Genomic DNA, 22,643 nt, shown 5'->3' on the forward strand with positions numbered 1-22,643 from the left:
GTCTTTTTTTTTAGTGGAAAAATACAGAACATGATTCATAATTTCACTTCAGTTCATTCTGATATTCCTTTTAAATGTAAATTGTATGTATAATTTAAACACAGGTTCAAACAGAAAGTCAAGGCTCCCCCCTCTCTAAAGTTTTGTTAATTTTCTTCACACACATATGCTAAATTTTCCATGTATATTATCCATATATATTTTAGGCATATACCAGGATGTATGTCTATAAACTATCCCCTTCAGGGAATTCTCTGGCAGTCCAGTGGTTAGGACTCCACACTTTCACGGCCAAGAGGGCCAGGGTGGGTTCAGGTTCAATCCCTGGTTGGGGAACCAAGATCCCACAAGTAGCAAAGTGTGGCCAAAAAAATAACTATCACCTTTAAACAGAAAGAGTAAACACACTGCTTAAAAGCTTATTTACTAATATATACAGGCCTTTCCAAATCAGTGCATACAATGCTATATTTCACTTCCTCAATATCCCATCCTAGGGCTACAGTATAACTAGATCCTACTGATAAATACTTTTGTTTGTAGTTTCTTACCATTATAAACAGTGCTATAGTAAGCAGCCTTACTTATATACCCTTGCAAACCTTTTGTGAATCAACTATTACAGTAAGTATCTAGCAATGGTATGACTGTCAAGTGGTGAAATTAGTTTTTTACCCTTCATTTATTTAATCATCAAGCAACCAAAACCAGTAAGAACTCGTAAGATAATTTCATATGAATTTCCCCAGGTATTCACAATCCTAAGAACTGACTGACAACTTGAAATTAAAAAAAAAAAAAAAAAAAAACCATTTTAGACTTCTTAACTCTGTTTGTATAAAAGGGAGGAATAATACATGACTTTGGTTAGAGCCCAGATAATTCTATTTTTCAGTTCATCCAGACTGAATTTTGTTTTTAGCCCTTTGTGCTTGGTTGGATGAATTCTTGTACCTAAGTGGTTTTTAACTTTTGTTTCTCCAGTCAGCTCCCCTTTAAAATTACTTTAAAATTTTTTTAATTTATTTCTGGCTGTGCTGAATCTTCATTGTTGTGCAGGCTTTTCTCTAGTTGCAGTGAGCGGTGGCGGGGGTGGGGAGGGGGGCGGTCTCTAGTTGCAGTACACAGGCTACTTATTGTGGTGGCTTATCTTGTCAACCACAGGCTCTAGAGCACGTGGGCTCAAGAGCACAGGCTCTATAGTTATGGTGCATGGGCTTAGTTGCTCCGGGGCATGTGGGATCTTTCCAGATCAGGGATCAAACCCATTTCTCCTCCATTGACAGGCAGATTCTTTACCACTGAGCCACCAGGGAAGTCCTTAAAATTACTTTTTATTTTACATCTTCTACATCTAATCAGCAGTCTTACATTCCTTCCACCTCTCCTGCTCTCAATACAAACAAACCAAAACATATCACACATCCATCTCCAATTACCTGACTCTGCGGAGTGGATGCAGAATTTCCAGTTGAAGGTCTCACTTTTGAAGTTTTACTTAGGGCTTTCTTTTGCTGTAAAGCCATAGTATACTTACTCACAGCATTCCGATACTCCTTATCATGAAAGAGAGAATCTGCATGATACACCAAAAGCTGGTACTTCTGAGATGGGGAGAATAACTCACTAGAAAAACAAAGAAAGTATACCCCCTACATGGGTTACTTTGAAATGTCAGAAAGAACGCCCTCCTTAGTGTCTACATAAGCCAAAAAACAAAGGCAATTACTTTAACTGCTAGTCCCTAAAAAAAGAGCCAAGACACATACTCCATGTTAATACTGTCAACATATGTAGGAAACTGCCTTAAATTGTTTTCCTTTACTATGAAAACAATGATACTTCTAAATCAAATTCAGTAAAACAGAGATACACAAAGAGAAATATTAATACAGCTGACCCTTGAACAAACCAGGCTTGAATTACAGGGTCCACCATTATGTAGATTTCTTCTTTCAATAGCACACACTACAGGAGTATATACCATCTTGGTAGAATCTGTTTGCAGAACTGCAAACTCAAAGGAAATGCATACATAAAGAGGCAAATATAAGTTATATATTAATTTTTGACTGTGAACCTCCTACCCTCCTCTGAAACTTGCTCAAGGGTCAGGTGTACATCTTTTCCTCCCCCTCTTTAACCCAAGCCCCCTTAAGAATTAATACTCTCACAGTAACATCAAGTTTTCAGGCTAATACAGACAAAGGAGAGCAATCATGACTTAATATTACCAAATACTGCCAAAGAAGGGGTAAAAAACTGCAAAAGAGAAACTCACCACTCTGAATCTTTTTTAAGTGTTAACAAAAAGAGGTTTGGAGGGAATTTGAAACTCTTCAAATACTGAAGAAAATGGGAATATTTGAAATACAGAAAAAGACTAGGACAAGCCAATGGGACAGAATGGAACAGATGAGAGGATTAGCCGTATTTGATAGAAGCTGTTTTTCTCTCCATATGTAAGTAAATTTTACTGGGGCTTCCCAGGTGGCTCAGTAGTAGAGTCCACCTGCCAAGCAGGAGACACAGGTTCAATCCCTGGGTCTGGAAGATCCCTAGAGGAGGAAATGGCAACCTACTTCAGTATTCTTGCCTGGGAAACCCCATGAAAAGAGGAGCCTGACAAGCTACAATCCATGGGGTAGCAAAGAGTTGGACACAACTTAGTAAGTAAACAGCAGCAGCAAGTAAACTTCACTAGCACTAGAAGATTACTTCCTTGAGTCTCAGGGGTGTAAGGACATAGTAACAGAAGAAATACATTTCAGAATGTTCCCTTCAATACTGAATACTGCTTGCAAGTGTTATAGGTGCCAGAGGTGTCCACCAATCTTAATGGGAAACTTGTATTTTTAATCTCCAATCCCATCCCTCATCTAGTTAAAATTTACATTTTTCCTTTGACAGGGACAAGCTGTTGCTGCTAAGTCACTTCAGTTGTGACCAACTCTGTGTGACCCAATAGATGGCAGCCCACTAGGCTCCCCCGTCCCTGGGAGTCTCCAGGCAAGAACACTGGAGTGGGTTGCCATTTCCTTCTCCAATGCATGAAAGTGAAAAGTGAAAGTGAATTCGCTCAGTCGTGTCGACCCTCAGCGACCCCATGGACTGCAGCCTTCGAGGCTCTTCCATCCATGGGATTTTCCAGGCAGGAGTACTGGAGTCGGGTGCCATTGCCTTCTCCGGACAGGCACAAGCTGCTGCCACTTAAAAAGAAAAAACAGTCCAAGAACTCTGTAGATGGTTAATTGCTCAGCAAATGAAGGATACTCAAGAACAGGTACCACCGATTAGTAACTGCCAAAGGCTGGGGCAAGTGGGATTTGTGACTACTAACTGATTTGGGGTTTCTTTGGGGATAATACAAATGCTTTAGAACAAACATTGGTGATGGTTGTACAACTCTGTGAATATACTTAAAACCACAGAAATGTATTCTTTAAAAGCGTGAATCTGATGGTATGCAAATTTTATCTTAATACAAAATAATTTTAAAAAAGGATAGATAGGCTAAACACTGAATATAAAGTGACAAAGAAAAGTTAAGGATTGAAAGGTACAGTTCAGACAGTTGAGACCCATTCCAGCTCTGATATTCTATTTAGGGAGACACACTGGATCATGAAAAAAGCAAGAGAGTTCCAGAAAAACATCTATTTCTGCTTTATTGACGGTGCCAAAGCCTATGACTGTGTGGATCACAACAAACTGTGGAAAATTCTGAAAGAGATGGGAATACCAGACCACCTGACCTGCCTCTTGAGAAACCTGTATGCAGGTCAGGATGCAACAGTTAGAACTGGACATGGAACAACAGACTGGTTCCAAATAGGAAAAGGAGTATGTCAAGCCTGTATACTGTCACCCTGCTTATTTAACATATATGCAGAGTACATCATGAAAAACGCTGGGCTGGAAGAAGGACAAGCTGGAACCAAGATTGCCGGGAGAAATATCAATAACCTCAGATATGCAGATGACACCACCCTTATGGCAGAAAGTGAAGAGGAACTCAAAAGCCTCTAGATGAAAGTGAAAGAGGAGAGTGAAAAAGTTGGCTTAAAGCTCAACATTCAGAAACTAAGATCATGGAATCTGGTCCGATAACTTCAAGGCAAATAGATGGGAAAACAGTGGAAACAGCGTCAGACTTTATTTTGGGGGGCTCCAAAATCACTGCAGATGGTGACTGCAGCCATGAAATTAAAAGACGCTTACTCCTTGGAAGGAAAGTTATGACCAACCTAGATAGCATATTGAATAGCAGAGACATTACTTTGCCAACAAAGGTCCCTCTAGTTAAGGCTATGGTTTTTCCAGGGGTCATGTATGGATTTGAGAGTTGGACTGTGAAGAAAGATGAGCACAAAAGAACTGAGGCTTCTGAACTGTGGTGTTGGAGAAGACTCTTGAGAGTCCCTTGGACTGCAAGGAGATCCAACCAGTCCATCCTTAAGGAGATCAGTCCTGGGTGTTCATAGGAAGGACTGGTGCTGAAGCTGAAACTCCAATACTTTGGCCACCTCATGCGAAGAGCTGACTCATTGGAAAAGACCCTGATGCTAAGAGGGATTTGGGGCAGGAGGAGAAGGGGATGAGAGAGGATGAGATGGTTGGATGGCATCACCGACTTGATGGACATGAGCTTGAGTGAACTCCGGGAGTTGGTGATGGACAGGGAGGCCTGGCGTGCTGCAATTCATGGGGTCACAAAAGAGTCGGACACAACTGAGCGACTGAACTGAAGATTTGAAAGAAAACAGTTGATCTGATAATATTACCCTCAGAGAAAGCATTCAGATGTTTATATATTGTAACTTACATGCCTACTTACTGCATCCACAAGTTATTCCTGAAATGATACACGAAAAACTGTTAATTTGTTGCCTCCAGAGAAGGGAAAAGGTGGGGTGGAGTTCCAGACTCCGGAGCAGACACTTTTCTGCATACCCCTTCATACTGCTTTCTTTTTTTTTTTAATGGTATATACTGGAGATTAAGTAATAAACTTTAAAATAGAAACGATTAAGGTCAGAATTTAAACACCTCCTGAAAGCAGGAAGGAAACTGCCAGTTCAGCCTAATATAAAGAATGGGCTAAATCTAATCAGAAGACCAACCTCCTTCTAATTACCCTGTAACATCTGAAAAACCAAGAATAATGACTGACCAGTGTATAAATTCCCAATGGTTGACACTGTATACTTTGACAGCTCACTAAGAACCAGGTGAAAGGCTCCAGAATAAACAAAGTAGGCTGACAGAGACCAGGGCTCCTCACTGTCAACACTAAGTGGATGGTGGTAAAATGATGGGCCTCACATAATGAGGTCTAAAAGCACACCAGTGGAAATCAAACAGGGAAAAACAGCTGCAACACAGTTAAGTGGCCCAGACAGCTTCCAGAGCAAATGCAAACGGGTCCACACTGAGTAGATTGTAATGCCACTTGACACAGTAGACTATGGAGGGTCAGAATGAGACTTCAGAGTCAGAAGGACCAAAATCCAGACATTGTGGCTCCTCCACTTACTAAATGTGTCAACTTGAACACCATGTTTCAACTTTGTGAGGCAAGCACTTTCTTTGCACATCAACAGGCACACTGCAGACTTCATTAGGTGTTAAGAGGAAGAATACAGAAAAAAGAATATAGAAAAGTTCCCATCACAAGAAAAATATTTTTCTGTAACTATGTGGGGTTGTTAGATGTTAGCTAGACTTACTATGGTGATCATTTCACAGTATATACAAATAACAAATCATCATATTGCACATCTGAAACTAATAAGTCAAAGATATCTCAAACAAACAAAAAGTGATGTATAATATACAACAGGGTAAAGAGATAGAATGCTGAGGGCCAGGAACAATTCTGACGGCCAGACAAGAGTTCTCTAGGAAGGATATCTGAGTTGAAACCTAAAGGAGGGAGCTCTGAGTTGGACTCCAAGCAGAATGGTAAACGCAAAAGCCCTGAGCTGAGAACGACCTTGGGGTGTTCAAGTAACAGAAGAGCATAACCAGGGAAGCGAATACAGAGAGCAGAGTAGGTAAGACTGAGTCGGAGAGAGCTCTTTGGCTTCACAGGCCGTGGGAAGAAATTTTCATTTAAACACAATGAAAAATTCAAGCAAAGGGGCAAGCAGTCAAGGCTAGAAATAACCCACCGCTTCATCCGCAATGTGTGCTAAGTCACTTTACTCGTGTCCGACTCTTTGCAATCCTATGGACTATCTGAAAACGTCAAAGGGTCACTGCGGGTCCTTAAAAACGCGCCGCTCCCACCCACCCAGGAAGTCTCCTGTCTTCAGGTGTTTGCGCGAACGAGAAAGCAAACGCTACTGATACACTCAAGGGGAAAGAAAAATCAACCTCAGACGTGGGACGAGGATCTAAAACTAAGAACGAAGTATTTTAATCAGGCGCCAGGACAAGGCTTCTTTGAGCCTGGGCGAGAGAGAAAACGTTCTTCGGGAAGAGAGGAGTCAGCCCAGAGATGTGACTGTCGCTCTGACCGGCGACAGTGCCTTAGCGAACCCTCTGCTTCCAACTTCCTGGAAATCTTAGCCAGGGTAATTCTCAGAGCCTCCGCCTTCACTTCTCCAAGCAGCCGCTCGCCGCATCTCCCGCAGGGAGCGCGTCCCAGCGCCCTGCACAACGCGGGGACCCGGCGAACTCAACTTGCGTTCCTAAGCCTGCTTCGCCCGACAAGGCCCTTGCTGACCTCGGAACCTCAGCCGGGAGCCCGCATCCGCTCCTTCCCGCCCATGCCCAGGCCCCCACAGTCCCCGCTCCCAAACCGGCGCCGCTTTCTCCAGAGCCCCAGGCCGCTCCCCGCCTCAACTCACGGGTTGTTATTACTCATTGTAAGTAACAAGCTGCTGAGGAGCCGCACGTTGGAATGCAGCCCCGCGGCCGCCATGTCTCGCACATGGTCTATCACATTCATTCTGCCCAGAAAGGCCGCAGATAGCGGCGGGGGCAGCGCGAAAAGCCGGCTGAAGCTCCTTGGGGAAGAGTCCAAAATGGCGGCCTCACCCGGGTCCATCGGGTCTACACGCGGCCCCGCCCCCAGGGTAATAGGCAACTACTTAAATGCCTGAGGAACAACAACGACAAAAAAAAAACTCCGTTCCTTCCGTGCCAAGTTCCCTGTGAGCTGGTACAATTTAGTTTGGGATTTTTTGGTTTGTTTTTAGCAAAAGTTACATCATTTTAAGTTGTAACCTTTCCTGAAGGCTTACAGCTGGCTGGGGACAAAAGGCACTTCAGGATCAACTGAAATTAGACTTAAAATTAATTAAAATGTATTAACATTTATCATAAATAAAAACTAATATTCTAGTAGGGTGCGGAGGGAAAATCTCCAACAGTTGGAATTAAATATCTTAATCAGGCGCCAGGGGCAGTCCTAACTGCTTTAACGGTCTCGCCCGAGCTCTAAGAGCCACGCCCCCTCCTCGCAGGTGTTGTGTCTGTAGTACCTGCGGGAGTCAGGCTTCGCTCTTTGGGGACCAAAGGGCGTTTTTTGACCCTGTGAAATTAGTCGTTAGCTCAGAGTGAATCAACAGCAGGTTGAGTTTTAGCCATCCTAATATGAGTGCAGTGTTATCTTATTGTGATTTTAATTTGCCATTCTCTAGTGATTTGTGAAACTGAGCATGTTCTCATATGCTTCTTTGGTAAAGCATCTATATAGATCTTTTGTCTGGTTTTAGTCTTTTTTTTTTTTTTTCTTTTTGCTGCCCCAAGAAACTTGTGGGATTTTAGTTTCCTGACCAGTGATTGAGACTGGGCCTTCATCAATGAGAATAGGGACTCCTAATCATTGGACCTCCAGGGAATTCCCAGGGTGTTCCTGGTCTTATTGTTCAGTTTTAAGGGTTCTTTGTGTATTTTGGATAGCACCTCTTTATCAGATTTTATCAGAAAATATTTTCTAGTCTGTGGCTTTTCTCAGTCTCTTGACCACTATTTTATTCTCAGTAATAGCCCTGAAATAAGATGACCAACAATAATGGTCAGAAAAGAAACAGTGAAAATAGTTGGGAGTGGGGGTTGAAGGAGAAAAACATTGCTTTATTGCTTTGCCAGGCAAAGGGGGACACAATGGGTTCCTGTCTGGAAAAACTGTGGATTTGATGAGGAATTTTATAACTATTCAAATGTAGGATTGCTGATAAGAACAGAATGTGTACTCCTTTAATCTGGTCTCACCTAATCTTAATGAGCGTCTTTGGTTCCTGGCCTCAGGTGGTCTTTTTGCTATGAAGAACACTGACATCTTCCATTTGTTGGGTCTTAATTCTGGTCTCAGGACTTAATGAAGCTCAGGTTCTTGATGTCTCATGGTAGAATTCAGCGTGAGACAAAGTGATAGGCAAGAAGTGGATTTATTCAGAGAAAAACATTCCACAAAGTGTGGGGGCTACCTCAGAAGGTGAGAGCAACTGGCTACACACCAATATAAAATAAAAACAAAGAACTGCAAAGAAATCTGAAGCTTTCTTAATATGGTAATCATTAGCTTCAGAATCATACTATGTATTACATATGCATATGGTATAATAATATTACTACCATTATAAATTAGTATAAAGCAAATTACACGTGTATTAATGATAACAGAAACCAAGATTTTCATTGAAAGATAAAAGAGAAATAAGATTTTTTAAAAAGTCAAGAGCAGCATTATTTTATTAAACTTTACCTAAATAATATCAATCAAATTTCTAATGAAAAATAAAACTATTATACAGGACAAAAAGGTACTGTATTGATACTTTTTAATTATATTAATGTATTTTTAAATACATGTGGATTAGTAAAGAAATGAATAAGATAGTTTCTGGCTCTGATCCTTAAATTCTGCAAACTTATCAATGACTGCATATCAACTTACAATGACTAATCAATGATCATCTTTACATATTCATGTTCCATACACAAGGTAAACAGATTTGTCAATCACTGGAGCACAGGCATGAAAAGACATGGAGAAAACTTAAATGCATATTACTAAGTGAAAGAAGCCAATCAGAAAAGGTTACATTATGTATCATTCCAAGTGTATGACATTCTGGAAAAGATAAAACTGAGACAGTAAAAACATCAGCAGTTGCCAGGGATACCGAGGAGGGGAGAATAGGTGGAACACAGGGTATTTTTAGGGCAGTGAAACTATTCTATGTGACATTACGATGGAAGATACATGTCACTCATTTATCAAAACTCATAAGATGTACATTACCTAGATAGAGAAACCTAAGGTAAACTATGGACTTCAGGTGATAATGGTAGATTCATCTTTTTAACAAAAGTATCAAGAGTGTGAGATGCTGATTGCTGGGGAAGCTGTGCATGTGTAGAGGCAATGAATATACGGGAACTCCCTGTTTAGTTCAGTTCAGTTGCTCAGTCATGTCCGACTCTTTGCGGCCCCATGAATCGCAGCACGCCAGGCCTCCCTGTCCATCACCAACTCCCGGAGTTCACTCAGATTCATGTCCATCGAGTCAGTGATGCCATCCAGCCATCTCATCCTCTGTTGTCCCTTTCTCCTCCTGCCCCCAATCCCTCCCAGCATCAAAGTCTTTTCCAATGAGTCAACTCTTTGCATGAGGTGGCCAAAGTATTGGAGCTTCAGCTTCAGCATCATTCCTTCCAAAGAAATCCCAGGGCTGATCTCCTTCAGAATGGACTGGTTGGATCTCCTTGCAGTCCAAGGGACTCTCAAGAGTCTTCTCCAACACCACAGTTTAAAAGCATCAATTCTTTGGCGCTCAGCCTTCTTCACAGTCCAACTCTCACATCCATACATGACCACTGGAAAAACCATGGCCTTGACTAGACAGACCTTAGTCGGCAAAGTAATATCTCTGCTTTTCAATATGCTATCCAGGTTGGTCATAACTTTTCTTCCAAGGAGTAAGCATCTTTTAATTTCATGGCTACAATCACCATCTTCAGTGATTTTGGAGCCCAAAAAAATAAAGTCTGACACTGTTTCCACTGTTTCCCCATCTATTTGCCATGAAGTGATGGGACCGGATGCCATGATCTTCATTTTCTGAATGTTGAGCTTTAAGCCAACTTTTTCACTCTCCTCTTTCACTTTCATCAAGAGGCTTTTTAGTTCCTCTTCACTTTCTGCCATAAGGGTGGTGTCATCTGCATATCTGAGGTTATTGATATTTCTCCCAGAAATCTTGATTCCAGCTTGTGTTTCTTCCAGTCCAGTGTTTCTCATGATGTACTCTGCATAGAAGTTAAATAAGCAGGGTGACAATATACAGCCTTGACATACTCCTTTTCCTATCTGGAACCAGTCTGTTGTTCCATGTCCAGTTCTAACTGTTGCTTCCTGACCTGCATACAGATTTCTCAAGAGACAGCTCAGGTGGTCTGGTATTCCCATCTCTCTCAGAATCTTCCACAGTTTATTGTGATCCACACAGTCAAAGGCTTTGGCATAGTCAATAAAGCAGAAATAGATGTTTTTCTGGAACTCTCTTGCTGTTTCCATGATCCAGCAAATGTTGGCAATTTGATCTCTGGTTCCTCTGCCTTTCCTAAAACCAGCTTGACCATCAGGGAGTTCACAGTTCACGTATTGCTAAAGCCTAGCTTGGAGAATTTTGAGCATTACTTTACTAACATGTGAGATGAGTGCAATTGTGCGGTAGTTTGAGCATTCTATGGCATTGCCTTTCTATGGGATTGGAATGAAAACTGACCTTTTCCAGTCCTGTGGCCACTGCTGAGTTTTCCAAATTTGCTGGCATATTGAGTGCAGCACTTTCACCGCATCATCTTTCAGGATTTGTTAGTGGCCCTTAATTTTGTGCTGAATTTAAACTGCTTGAAAAAAACTTACTAAAAAAGAAAGGGGCTGGTGGTGTAAAAACTGACCTTCTCTGGGTGTCAAACATACTAAATACACCACTGTATCTAACACACTTAGAACAAAGGAAGGCACACAGTAAGCATAAAAATGCTTGCTATTATATATTTTTCTACTGATACACTTGAAATATTTCATAATTAAAACCATATCTTAAAAAAAAACACCATATCTAATAATAGCAAAAAGTGGAAACAATTGAAATGTTTAAGTGATCACTATATAACCAAATAAGGTATATTGATACAATGTAATCCTATTCAGGAAAAATGAACAAATTGCTGCTAACGTGGATGAATCTCAAATATCATGCTAAATAAAAAGTCATGCTAGACAAAAGAAACCAGACCATAAGAGATATCCAGAAAAGACAAACTGAAAGCTACAGAAAGATTTGTGGTGACTTGGTGGTGAGAGTGCGAACAAAAACAAAAGCCCATGGTCTTATGGAGCGACACTCTAATGAATAATAAACACTAACTAAGTAGTACAAATATTACGTGAGATGGTAATAAAACATACTACTCACCAAAGAAACAATGTCTAGGATTTATTTTTAAATATTCCTGGGAGTGGAGGGAGATAGATGAAAATTAGCAAAATGCTGGTATCAACTGAAATTAAGTGGCAGGTACATGGGAGTTCATTATGCTATTCTTTCAAAATGTATATATATTTAAAATTTCCAGGACTTCCCTAGGGTTCCAGTGGTTAAGACTTCACCTTCCAAGGCCAGCAGCGTGGTTTTGATCCCTGGTTAGGGAGTTAAGATCCCACACGCCTCAGGGGCAAAATACCAAAAACATAAAACAGAAGCAATATTGTAACAAATTCAATAAAGACTTTAAAAATGGTCCACATAAAAAAAATCTTTAAAAAACATTTAAAATAAAATAAAATAAAATTTCCAGACTTCCTTGGTGGGCCAGTGGTTAAAAATCTGCCTGCCAATGCAGGGGACAAGGGTTCAATCCCTGGTCCAGGAAGATTCCGCATGTGCGGGGCAGCTAAGCCCAGGCGCCACAACTACTGAGCCCAAGCGGTACTGAAGCCTGCATGCTTTACAGCCCATGCTCAGCAACAAGAGAAGTCACCTCAACGAGAAGCCCACGTAGCAACTAGAGAAAAGCTCTCATAAAGCAAAGAGCCAGCACAGCCAAAAATAAATAAATGAATAAAATTTAAAAAATAAAAAATAAAATTTCCACATTTTTTAAAGGTGCTTAAAAGGTAGAGAAGAAAGAAAAGGAGCGTTGGGGCAGGGATTGCCGTTTTTACCCAGAGAAGGATGCACTGACTGGGTGACATATGAGTAAAGACCTGAGGGAGCGAATAGTGGGAGCCAGGTAGAAATCTAGAGGGAGGGAGAGGACCCCGAGCAAATGAAACAATAAACTTGGAGGTCAGAAGCAGGAGTAATCTTAGCAAGTCAGAAGAGTAAGGAGGTAAGTGGGCTGGAGCTGAGAGAGGTGGAAGAGGAGTTGGAAACAGGCTTATGGATGTCAAGACTCCAGAGCAGAAAAGTAATGTGGTCTGACTTGCTTTTTGATGGTTGTTCTGTCTGATGCATTAAGTAGATTGAAAGAGGAAATCAAATCCAAAATGTCCAAGTGTCAAACTTGAGAAGTCCTGTGATATAGGGAAGGGGCAGGGGTAGGGCGGGAATGAGTGATAGCAGAAAAAGAGAGGGTTGTTTTTTTTTTTCTTTTTTAAGATGGAAGAAATAACATGTTTATGTCCTGATGGGAATGAAGGAGAATGTATCACTAGCTAAATGGCAGGAGAAATGTTGATAATTTCGATAAAGAAATAGTGATAAAACACATCTGTGTATTTGATAAACCACAAGAAGAATGCACAAAGCAAAATATTTATAGGAAGAAAAATAGGCAAAGGAGAGTCCACCCCCTCTGGAAATTTTTTTATAATCCTCTTTAAAATAAATTACTACAAAATAGGATGGATTCATCCATAGTTAATCACTCACCCATGGTTAACCATTCATCCAAGGTTAAGTTCCATTAAACTCATGCAGGTCAGATCATACTGATTTTCATAATATACAAAGGGCACATGTAATATTAAACTAACATGGAACACACAAGGGGACAAGGCCTCCTTTCTCATGGAATTTTCTAAAATAATTAATAATTTTGTAACTGGAGGGGTCTTTTTAGACACACAGCTGGCTATGAACCTTTAGCTAAGCCAGTTAACAGATGCAGAATGACATGGATTCTGTGGAGTATTGAATAGAGGAACAATTTATAAATGTAAATGCTCTGGTCCACTTAAGTTCATTTCTAAATGTCCAACAGCCACCTAAGAATGAAAATCAAGCAGCTGCATTAGACATTTTTCTTAGATCTGTCTTTTGTACAAGGGGAAAACATAACACTTGTAAATTGTTTTAAGGGAAACATTACTTAATATGCCTTAAGTGTCTCCTGGCAGTGATAGCCTTCCTTTCATTGGGAAAGTAACTTCAGGATGAAGAATTTCCCTGGACAACTGGAGGGAATAAATACAGTCATCTTTCCAAATGATTTTCCCTCTTCTCAGTAAAAGTGGCTGACAAGGCAATATATTCTAGGGTTCCAAGTTGTCCAGAATGACATTTTGTTTATGAGATGGTAAGACAACTAAGGATACAGCAACTAACTGTAAAATGCAAAACCAAGCTTTCCAAGTGAGTTCAACTGCCATAAAATTTTTTGGAGATTTTAACACTATCAACAACCCCTTCCAAGGAATTCCTCTCTAGGGCTCCCACACATTATTAATCCACCTTTTACTCTGATTTACTCTAATTAATTAAGAATCTTAGGCTGATTCTTTGCTGAGTCCGTCATTCTTCCTGATTTCTAGCTGTTGACTTGTCTCAGGGATCAAATTCAGTCTCCTAATTCTGCTAGGACCTCCTGTCTCTCAAGTGCCTCTTGTATGCACCTCATTGTTCTAGGCATTGGGGCTACGAAAAACTTAAATAGCGATATGACAGATAATGACTAGTTCAGGGAAAAGTCTTCAGGGGGGACTTGTGACAAAGTGGCAAATGAGTGATCTTTATTTTAAAGCACTGTTGAGAGAGAAGAATTCGAACCGACACTTGTACACTGATGTTCATTACAGCATTATCCACAGTGGCCAAAAGATAGAAGCAATCCATCAGCAGGTGAATGGATACTGGGGTATTTTTCAGTCACATAAGGGAATGCTACAAATGAACCCCCAAAACATGATGCTAAGTAAAAGAAGCCAGTTACAAAAGGACAAATACTGTACGATTTCCCCTTCTATGTGACATGTAAGTAAGCAAATCCAAAGGCAGAAAGTAGATTAGAGGTTAACACCGGCTGGGGGTAAGAGGAATGGGGAGTTACTGTTTAGTGGGTTTGGGATGATAAAAAGTTTCAGAAATACAGGATTATATTTTTCTCCTTCTAGACTGAGCTGATGTAGTGTATTCTTGGTTATCAAAATACTCATAGCCTTTGGATTGTGAAATAATAAATATTCAGGATGTGTGAAAAAGCATGATACATAACTATGATTTTAATTACATAAAAATAGATGGTTACTTGTGTAAACACACAAATGAAACCTAGAAGGACACATCAGTCAACTGCTTGTGATTATGGATGACTGCTTTTTGTTTCTTGTGTTTTTTGGTTTCCTGTTATGTACATGTTAACTTTAAAGAAATGTTAGAATATAATGCCACTGTATTGTACACTTTAAATGGTTACAATGGAAAATTAATATGCTACAAACCATTGAATTACATACTGTAAATTAGTGATTTATATGTGAATTTTATCTCAAGAAGGCCACTGTTTTTTTGTTTCTGTTTTTTAAGAAAAGCACTTGAAAGTAATGCACAGAACTATGGAATGGTTTGGGGGGAAAGAGGGAAGGAAAAGTGACAATTAATCAGGCCAATAGGGGACTTCCCGGGTGCTAGTGACTAAGACTCCATGCTCCCACTACAGGCGGCCCAGGTTTGATCCCTGATCAGGGAACTAGATCCCACATGCCCCAGCTGAGTAAGCTGCAACTAAAGATCCCTGGTGTCTCAACTAAGACCCGGTAAAGTAAAATACTCTTAAAAATCAGGCAAGTCGCTCTCACGTGTGCATGCTCAGCTGCTCGCTTGTGTCTGCCTCTGTGATGCCATGGGCTGTAGCCCGCCAGGCTCCTCTGTCCACGGAATTTTCCCGGGAGGAATAATGGAGTGAGTTGCCATTCCCTACTTCAGGGGATCTTCCCGACCCAAGGATGGAACCTCCATCTCCTACACTGGCAGGCAGATGCTTTGCCACTGTGCCATAATGGTTGGTGAAAACAGAATGGTGCCTTTGTGTGGAGGTACCGTCCTGTCCTTTGTCCCACTAACAGAACACAGTTTAAAGTTCTAACACTGACCCTGGCTCTCAGAAACATGGGTCCTTCATTACCACCTGGTAGGGCAGCTTTGTCCCCATATTCTTTGTGCTAACGTTGCCTTCATGCCAGGCCTGCTTATGTCAAAATATACTTCTCTCTCATTTAGCCTACCTGATTTGGCTCACCTGTTCTGACCTCAGTTAATTTAATTGCCATCTTCATTAAGTCTTCCCCAACCGACCTCAGTAATATCAGCCTGCCCTTTCTCTGGGCTTCTACATCACAGAACAGTCATGTAAATCTTTCAGTGTTTCTTGGTTTTTATATTGTTATACATATTTCTCATCAGATGGCTAAGAGCCTGGAAAGCATAGCTGCTGTTTACATTTCTTGAACATCTGCAATCTCCTGATTTTATTGCCTGAATGTTTTACTAAAAAGTTGCAGTGTAGCCAACTGACCATTTTATAATGGCTGCGAGGGCCAGCCCTAGGTTTGGAAAGACTTAGGTTTCATTGCCATTTCTGCCAACTTCCAAGCGTTTGAGTTTGGGCAAATTATTTGGTTCCTGTAGGTGTCAGCTTCTTGATAGGACTTGTATCTGCCTCAAAGACCCTTGAAAGGGTTAAATAGGATTTAAACATGCAAAGTGTTTAGGAAGCTGCCAGACCACCTGTAAATTGGAGCTGCAGTGTTAAGGCAAAGTGGGAAATTGTGAGTGGTGATTTATCTCAAACTCAACACAGAACAGATGTGGCCCTAAAATTACACTCTCCTAATGAAATGGGCTTCCAAACTGCTATAAACAAAATGAAGGGAGAAATGAACCAAGTGGCTTTTGGTATTACATCCCTTTCTGGACACAGCTCCAGACTTTTATTAAGGTCTTCAGTGCTAATAATTTTGGAGGAAAGGAAAATGTAGAAGAAAACAATTCTCATAAATCTTATTTAAGCATTTCCATGCGCCATTACTATACATATGACAGTAATCAGTGGCATATTAAAATAGCAAATGTAAACAGTATGCTTAAGAAAAGTACCAGGTGACTGCTGTCCTCACCTTGCTATGGCTAATGCAGTTCTTCTATTTGATTTTCTATCAATGTTTTTTTAAAGACTAGATTCCCGCCCCCTCAGTTATTAAGTAATACACATCTTACTGAATTACAGTTTATATGACTTAGAATGTACGTCTTTGTAATTGCCTTTGGTGCAAAATAATCACTCTCAACAGTTTGGTGTTATGTATTTCTGTAGTTTTTTGGGGAGTTCAGTTCAGTCGCTCAGTCATGTCCGACTCTTTGTGACCCCATGAATCGCAGCACACCAGGCCTCCCTGTCCATCACCAACTCCCGGAGTTCACTCAGACTCACGTCCATCGAGTCAGTGATGCCATCCAGCCATCTCATCCTCTGTCGTCCCCTTCTCCTCCTGCCCCCAATCTCTCCCAGCATCAGAGTCTTTTCCAATGAGTCAACCCTTCACATGAGGTGGCCAAAGTACTGGAGTTTCAGCTTTAGCACCATTCCTTCCAAAGAAATCCCAGGGCTGATCTCCTTCAGAATGGACTGGTTGGATCTCCTTGCAGTCCAAGGGACTCTCAAGAATCTTCTCCAACACCACAGTTTAAAAGCATCAATTCTTCAGCGCTCAGCTTTCTTCACAGTCCAACTCTCACACCCATACATGACCACTGTAAAAACCATAGCCTTGACTAGACGGACATTTGTTGGCAAAGTAATGTCTCTGCTTTTCAATATACTATCTAGGTTGGTCATAACTTTTCTTCCAAGGAGCAAGCGCCTTTAAATTTTGGGGGGGGGGGGGGGGAGAGTACATACAATCAAATAATCAAGGATGGAATCATACTATAATGCTACCCTAAACCTTTTTTTAAAAGTCACTGATGTATATCCTAAGGCATCTTACATGACAGAACAGATAAGAGCCCCTTATTGATTTAATGGCTGCATATTTCATTTTATAGGTATGTCATGACTACTTATGTATCCAATACTCCATTGAAAATGTCTGAATTATTTCCAGGTGTGTGTGTATGTGTTCCAATATTCAACAATACTTCAAGCTGAGTTGCTGAATCAAAAAGAATGAACACTTAACAATATAATACAATTTTAAAAAGACAAAACAACCTCAATAACTACTAAACTGCCTTCTCTAAAAAGTTGTACCTTGTAATCATCTTCTTTTAATGTCAGCATTGAATTTTGATTAAAGCTGTATTTTTGAACCCATTATGCTATACTTCATGTATAATTTACTTCTAAATCCTTCGGAAAGTGTTCTCTCTGGTATGTTAAAAAACAAAACACTTAACCATCATATAGCACTGATGGGAAATGATTAGAAGCCAGGCTTTTAACTTATTGTCTGTGCTCCCCCTGCTGGTACTAATGAAATAGGCACCACAGTGAATTGGTTTCTATAACAATGTTTCCACAATTAAAAAAAAATAGAACATTTGTTAGAAACAAACCTTTGATCTTGATATGAATCACTGTGGCTTAATTTTTGACATGTCTCTGAGTCTATAACAGAAGTTCCAACCCAAACACCTAGCATCTGATTTGAGATAAGAGTTTCAATTAAAAAAACCCAAAAACACTCTTTTGGCTTCAGGACTATTCTTTTATCTATCTATGGAGTATGTTTTCTTGGGTATGTGAAATATGGTACTTAACTTTGTCCATAAGTTAGATCACCAGTGAACAGATGCTCAAGTTATAATTTAACTCAAACATTTTAATTACCTTTTAACCCATAAAAGCCAAAGTGAAAATTCTCTTGTCAATCAAGTTTCACTGCAAAGCTCCAGTTTTAATACCATTTGAAATTTAGTTCTGCTCCTATATGCATTCCCTGTGCCCTTAGCAGCACAATACAAACAATCTGGGTGGCAAGATGCTCAGTTAAAACTTGCCTCTTGGGCTTCCCTGGTGGTCCAGTGGTTAAGAATCTGGCTGTCATTGCAGGGGACACATTTGATCCTGGTCCAGGAAGATGCCGCATACCACAGGGCAACTAAACCTGTGCTCTGAAACAAGAAAAGCCACTGCAATGAAGCCCATGCAGCGTAAGAGTAGCCCCCACTCCCTGCAACTAGGGAAAGCCCATGCAGCAAAGCAGACCCAGTGCAGGCAAAAATAAATTAAAAAAAGGCAAAACAATCTTTCCAAGCTCTCTTGTAGCTGGAGATCAAGACACAAGTGCAAGTCTGGGCAGGATTTCTGGGAACGTAAGGTGGCACTCAGCTGCTATGCTCCTTCAGCCAAGCTGAGATGCAGGAGCGAGAGACTATGAGGATGACAGCCACGTGCAAAGGAGAGTGGAGCAGGAAGACAGGAAGAGCCTGGGCCCTCCACAACATCTTTAAATGGCCACCCCATCTGGGACTACTTCCAGACTTAAAAAAACAGGGACTTCCAAGTGTTTTAGCAGCTAAGACTCTGAGCTCCCAATGCAGGGACCCTGGGTTCGATCCCTGGTCAGGGAACTAGATCCCACATGCTGCAATTAAGAGTTCGCATTCCACAACCAAGAGATTCCACATGTTCCAACTATCCCACATGCAACTAAGACCCCGTGCTGCCAAATGAATAACTATTTAAAAACAAAACCAACAAAACCCCCAAGGCACTGTAAATTGGGTTTTCTGAGCTTGTGGCCAAATACAATTCCAACATACATACCAAAACAACTGCCTCTTAAAGCAAAAATCTAACACATAAAGGTACAACAAAGGTGAGTGAAATTCACTCAGTCATGTAAAACTCTTTGTGACCCCATGAACTATAGAGTCCATGGAATTCTCTAGGCCAGAATACTGGAATGGGTAGCCTTTCCCTTCTCCAGGAGATCTTCCCAACCTAGAGGCAGTGCAGTTACTTTATGGCCAAAAGTCTTGAGGCACTTCCTAAAATACCTAATTTATAACCTTAACATACCTGAAAAATACATGGTCCCGTAAGTTTTTGGAAGAACTCATGTTTACTGTCAGCCTAACAATGAAAACCTCTTAAATGCTAAAAACTGGCCAAATGTAAAAATGAATGCCACATAAGGACAGAAAATAGCATGTAAAAATAAATCTAAAAAAATAAAAAAAAATCTATACATTTATGTTCTGCTGATCTTTGATGAGGGAGCCAATACAATTCAAAGAAAGGATAGTCTTCTTCAATAAGTGGCACTGGTACCAATGGACAGTCATATGCAAAAGAAAAAAAGTTAGACCCCTACCTCACTTCATATACTAAAGATAACTTAGAAAATGGATCAAAGACCTAAAATTTCTTGTTACTCTAAATTTGTTACAATGTGGGGAAAAAAAGACCTAAATATAAGAACTAAAAGTATAAAATGCTTAGGAAACATAGGTAAAAACTGATACTTTGGGACAGGTAATGGTTTTTTAAGTATGAACCAAAAGCATAAGTGACCAAAGGAAAAATAGACAAATTAGCTTTAACTAACATTAAATATATCTGTGCTTCAAAAGACACAACCAAGAAAGTAAAAAAAAAAAAACAAGGACCTTCTATAGAGCACAGTGAACTTAACTCTGTATCTTGTAATAACCTATAATGGAAAAGAATCTGAAAAAGAGTATAACAGAATATTGTAAACTAACTATGAAAGCGAAAGTCACTTAGTTGTGTCCGACTCTTTGTGACTCCAGGGACCATACAGTCCATGGAATTCTCCAGGCCAGAATACTGGAGTGGGTAGCCTTTCCCTTCTCCAGGGGATCTTCCCAACCCAGGGATTGAACCCAGGCCTTCCACATTGCAGGCAGATTCTTTACCAGCTGAGCTACAAGGGAAGCCCAAGAACACTAGAGTGGGTAGCCTATTCCTTCAGCCCATCTTCCTGACCCAGGAATCAAACCGGGGTCTCCTGCATTGTAGGCAGATTCTTTACCAACTGAGCTATTAACTATACTTCAATTAAAAAGGAACAGTTCTTCATAGAAAATAAACATTTCCTTCAAGGTAAAAAAAGAAAAAAAAGACCCTATGGAATGGGAGAAATTATCTGCAAATCACATATCTGATAAGGGTCTAGTATTTAATATATATATTTTTAAAAAACCCTACAACTCAACAACAAAAAGACAAACAAAAAAACGAGCAAAGGATTTGAACATTTTTCAAAAAAAGATAGACAAATGGTCAATATCCACAAGAAGAGATGTTCAGTATCATTAGCATAAGGGAAATATAAATCAAAATCACAAAATGAGATACTTCAGACCTACCAGGGTATCTATAAACAAATAACAACTGTTGGTGAGGACATGGAGAAATCAGAACCTTCATGCTTTGCTGGTAGGAAGGTAAGACAGTGCAGCTGGTACAGCCTCTGTGGAAAAAAGTCCTGAAGTTCTTCAGAAAGCTACATATAGCTATCATATGACTCAGTAATTCCACGTCTACGTATATAACAGAAATGGAAACGTATGTCCACACAAAAATTTGTACATGAAATGTTCTCGGCAGCACTGCTTATCATAGCCAAAAAAAAAAAAAAAAACAGAAGCAACTCAGATGTCCATACGTTGATGAATGGACAAATAAAACGGGGTCTATTCACATAATGGAATATTATAGAGCCATTAAAGGGAATGAAGTACTGACACAGGCTACAACATGCATGAACTTTAACAACTATGCTAAGTAAAAGAGGCCAGACACAAAAGGATACACATTCTTTGACTTAATATCTATGAGGTGCTAGGAAAAGGTAAACTCTGACACTAAAAGTAGATTAGAGGTGACCAGGAATTGGGAGTTACAGGTACCTGGGATTTAATGGTTAGTGTTTCTGTTTGGGGTAACAAAAAAGTTTTGGGAGCAGACAGTGGTGATGGTGGCACAACACTGTATGTAATTAATCCCAGTGAATTATACACTTTAGACTGGTTAAAACATAGTAAATGTGATACATTCAGTTCAGTCACTCAACTGTGTTTGACTCTTTGCAACCCCATGGACTGCAGCACACCAGGCTTCTCTGTCCATCACCCACTCCTGGAACTTGCTCAAACTCATGTCTGTGAGTCGGTGATACCATCCAACCATCTCACCTCTGTCGTCCCCTTCTCCTCTCGCCTTCAATCTTTCCCAGCATCAGGGTCTTTTCAAATGAGTCAGCTCTTCACATCAGGTGGCCGAAGGATTGGAGTTTCAGCTTCAGCATCAGTCCTTCCAATGAATATTCAGGACTGATCTCCTTTAGGATGGACTGGTTGGATCTCCTTGCAGTCCAAGGGACTCTTAAGAGTCTTCTCCAACACCACAGTTCAAAAGCATCAATTCTTCAGCTTTCTTTATAGTCCAACTCTCACATCCATACATGACTACTGGAAAAACCATAGCTTTGACTAGACGGATATTTGTTGGCAAAGCAACGTCTCTGGCTTTTTAATATGCTGTCTAGTTTGGTCGTAGCTTTTCTTCCTAGCAGCGAGCATCTTTTAATTTCACGGCTGCTGCTGCTGCTGCTGCTAAGTCACTTTAGTCGTGTCTGACTCTGTGCGACCCCATAGACGGCAGCCCACCAGGCTCCCTCGTCCCTGGGATTCTCCAGGCAAGAACACTGGAGTGGGCTGCCATTTCCTTCTCCAATGCATGAAAATGAAAAGTGAAAATGAAGTCGCTCAGTCGTGTCCGACTCTTAGCGACCCCATGGACTGCAGCCTACCAGGCTCCTCCATCCATGGGACTTTCCAGGCAAGAGTACTGGAGTGGGGTGCCATTGCCTTCTCCGAATTTCATGGCTGCAGTCACCTTTCTGCAGTGTTTTACCATAATCTTTTTAAAAAAGGAATGAGGTACTGATACACATTATAACATGGATCAATCTTGAAAACATTGTCCTGGGTCAAAGAAACAAGACAGGAAAGACCCATTTTACAATTCCATTTATGTGAAATGTCCAGAAAAGGCAAATCCATAGAGACAGTGGGAGGAAGGGGTTGGAAAGTAATTTGGGGAGAATGATTGCTAAAGAGTACATCTTTTTAGGGTGGCGAAAATCTTCTGGAATTAGTGGTGATGAGAAAAACTTAGTGTATAAAAGGAAATCAACCATGAATATTCATTGGAAGGACTGATGCTGAAGCTCCAAAACTTTGGCCACCTGATTCAAAGAGCCAACTCATTGGAAAAGACCCTGATCCTGGGAAAGATTGAGGGCAGGAGGAGAAGGGGGCGACAGAGGATGAGAAAGTTGGCTGGCATCACTGACTCAATGGACATGAATTTGAGCAAGCTTCAGGAGACAGTGAAGGACAGGGAAGCCTGGTGTGCTACAGTCCATGGGG

General features: G+C 40.6%; 1 protein-coding gene across 2 annotated transcripts in view; it reads right to left on the bottom strand.

Moving 5' to 3' along the window:
* The window catches only part of ANAPC7 (anaphase promoting complex subunit 7), a 102,768-nt gene that overhangs the window by 13,606 nt on the left and 66,519 nt on the right, over positions 1 to 22,643 (bottom strand). The window contains exons 1-2 of one of the 2 annotated variants that reach the window (XM_052655063.1): positions 6,855 to 7,054; positions 1,440 to 1,626 (exon numbers count right to left, since the gene is read on the bottom strand). In XM_052655063.1, coding sequence (XP_052511023.1) covers positions 1,440 to 1,626; positions 6,855 to 7,054 — 387 coding nt within the window. Of the gene's footprint in view, positions 1 to 1,439; positions 1,627 to 6,854; positions 7,055 to 22,643 lie in introns of those variants that run through there. The other variant, XM_052655064.1, reaches the window with a different exon arrangement.

Source organism: Budorcas taxicolor, chromosome 17, assembly GCF_023091745.1.
Source record: "Budorcas taxicolor isolate Tak-1 chromosome 17, Takin1.1, whole genome shotgun sequence".
NCBI classification, from domain to species: Eukaryota; Metazoa; Chordata; class Mammalia; order Artiodactyla; family Bovidae; genus Budorcas; species Budorcas taxicolor.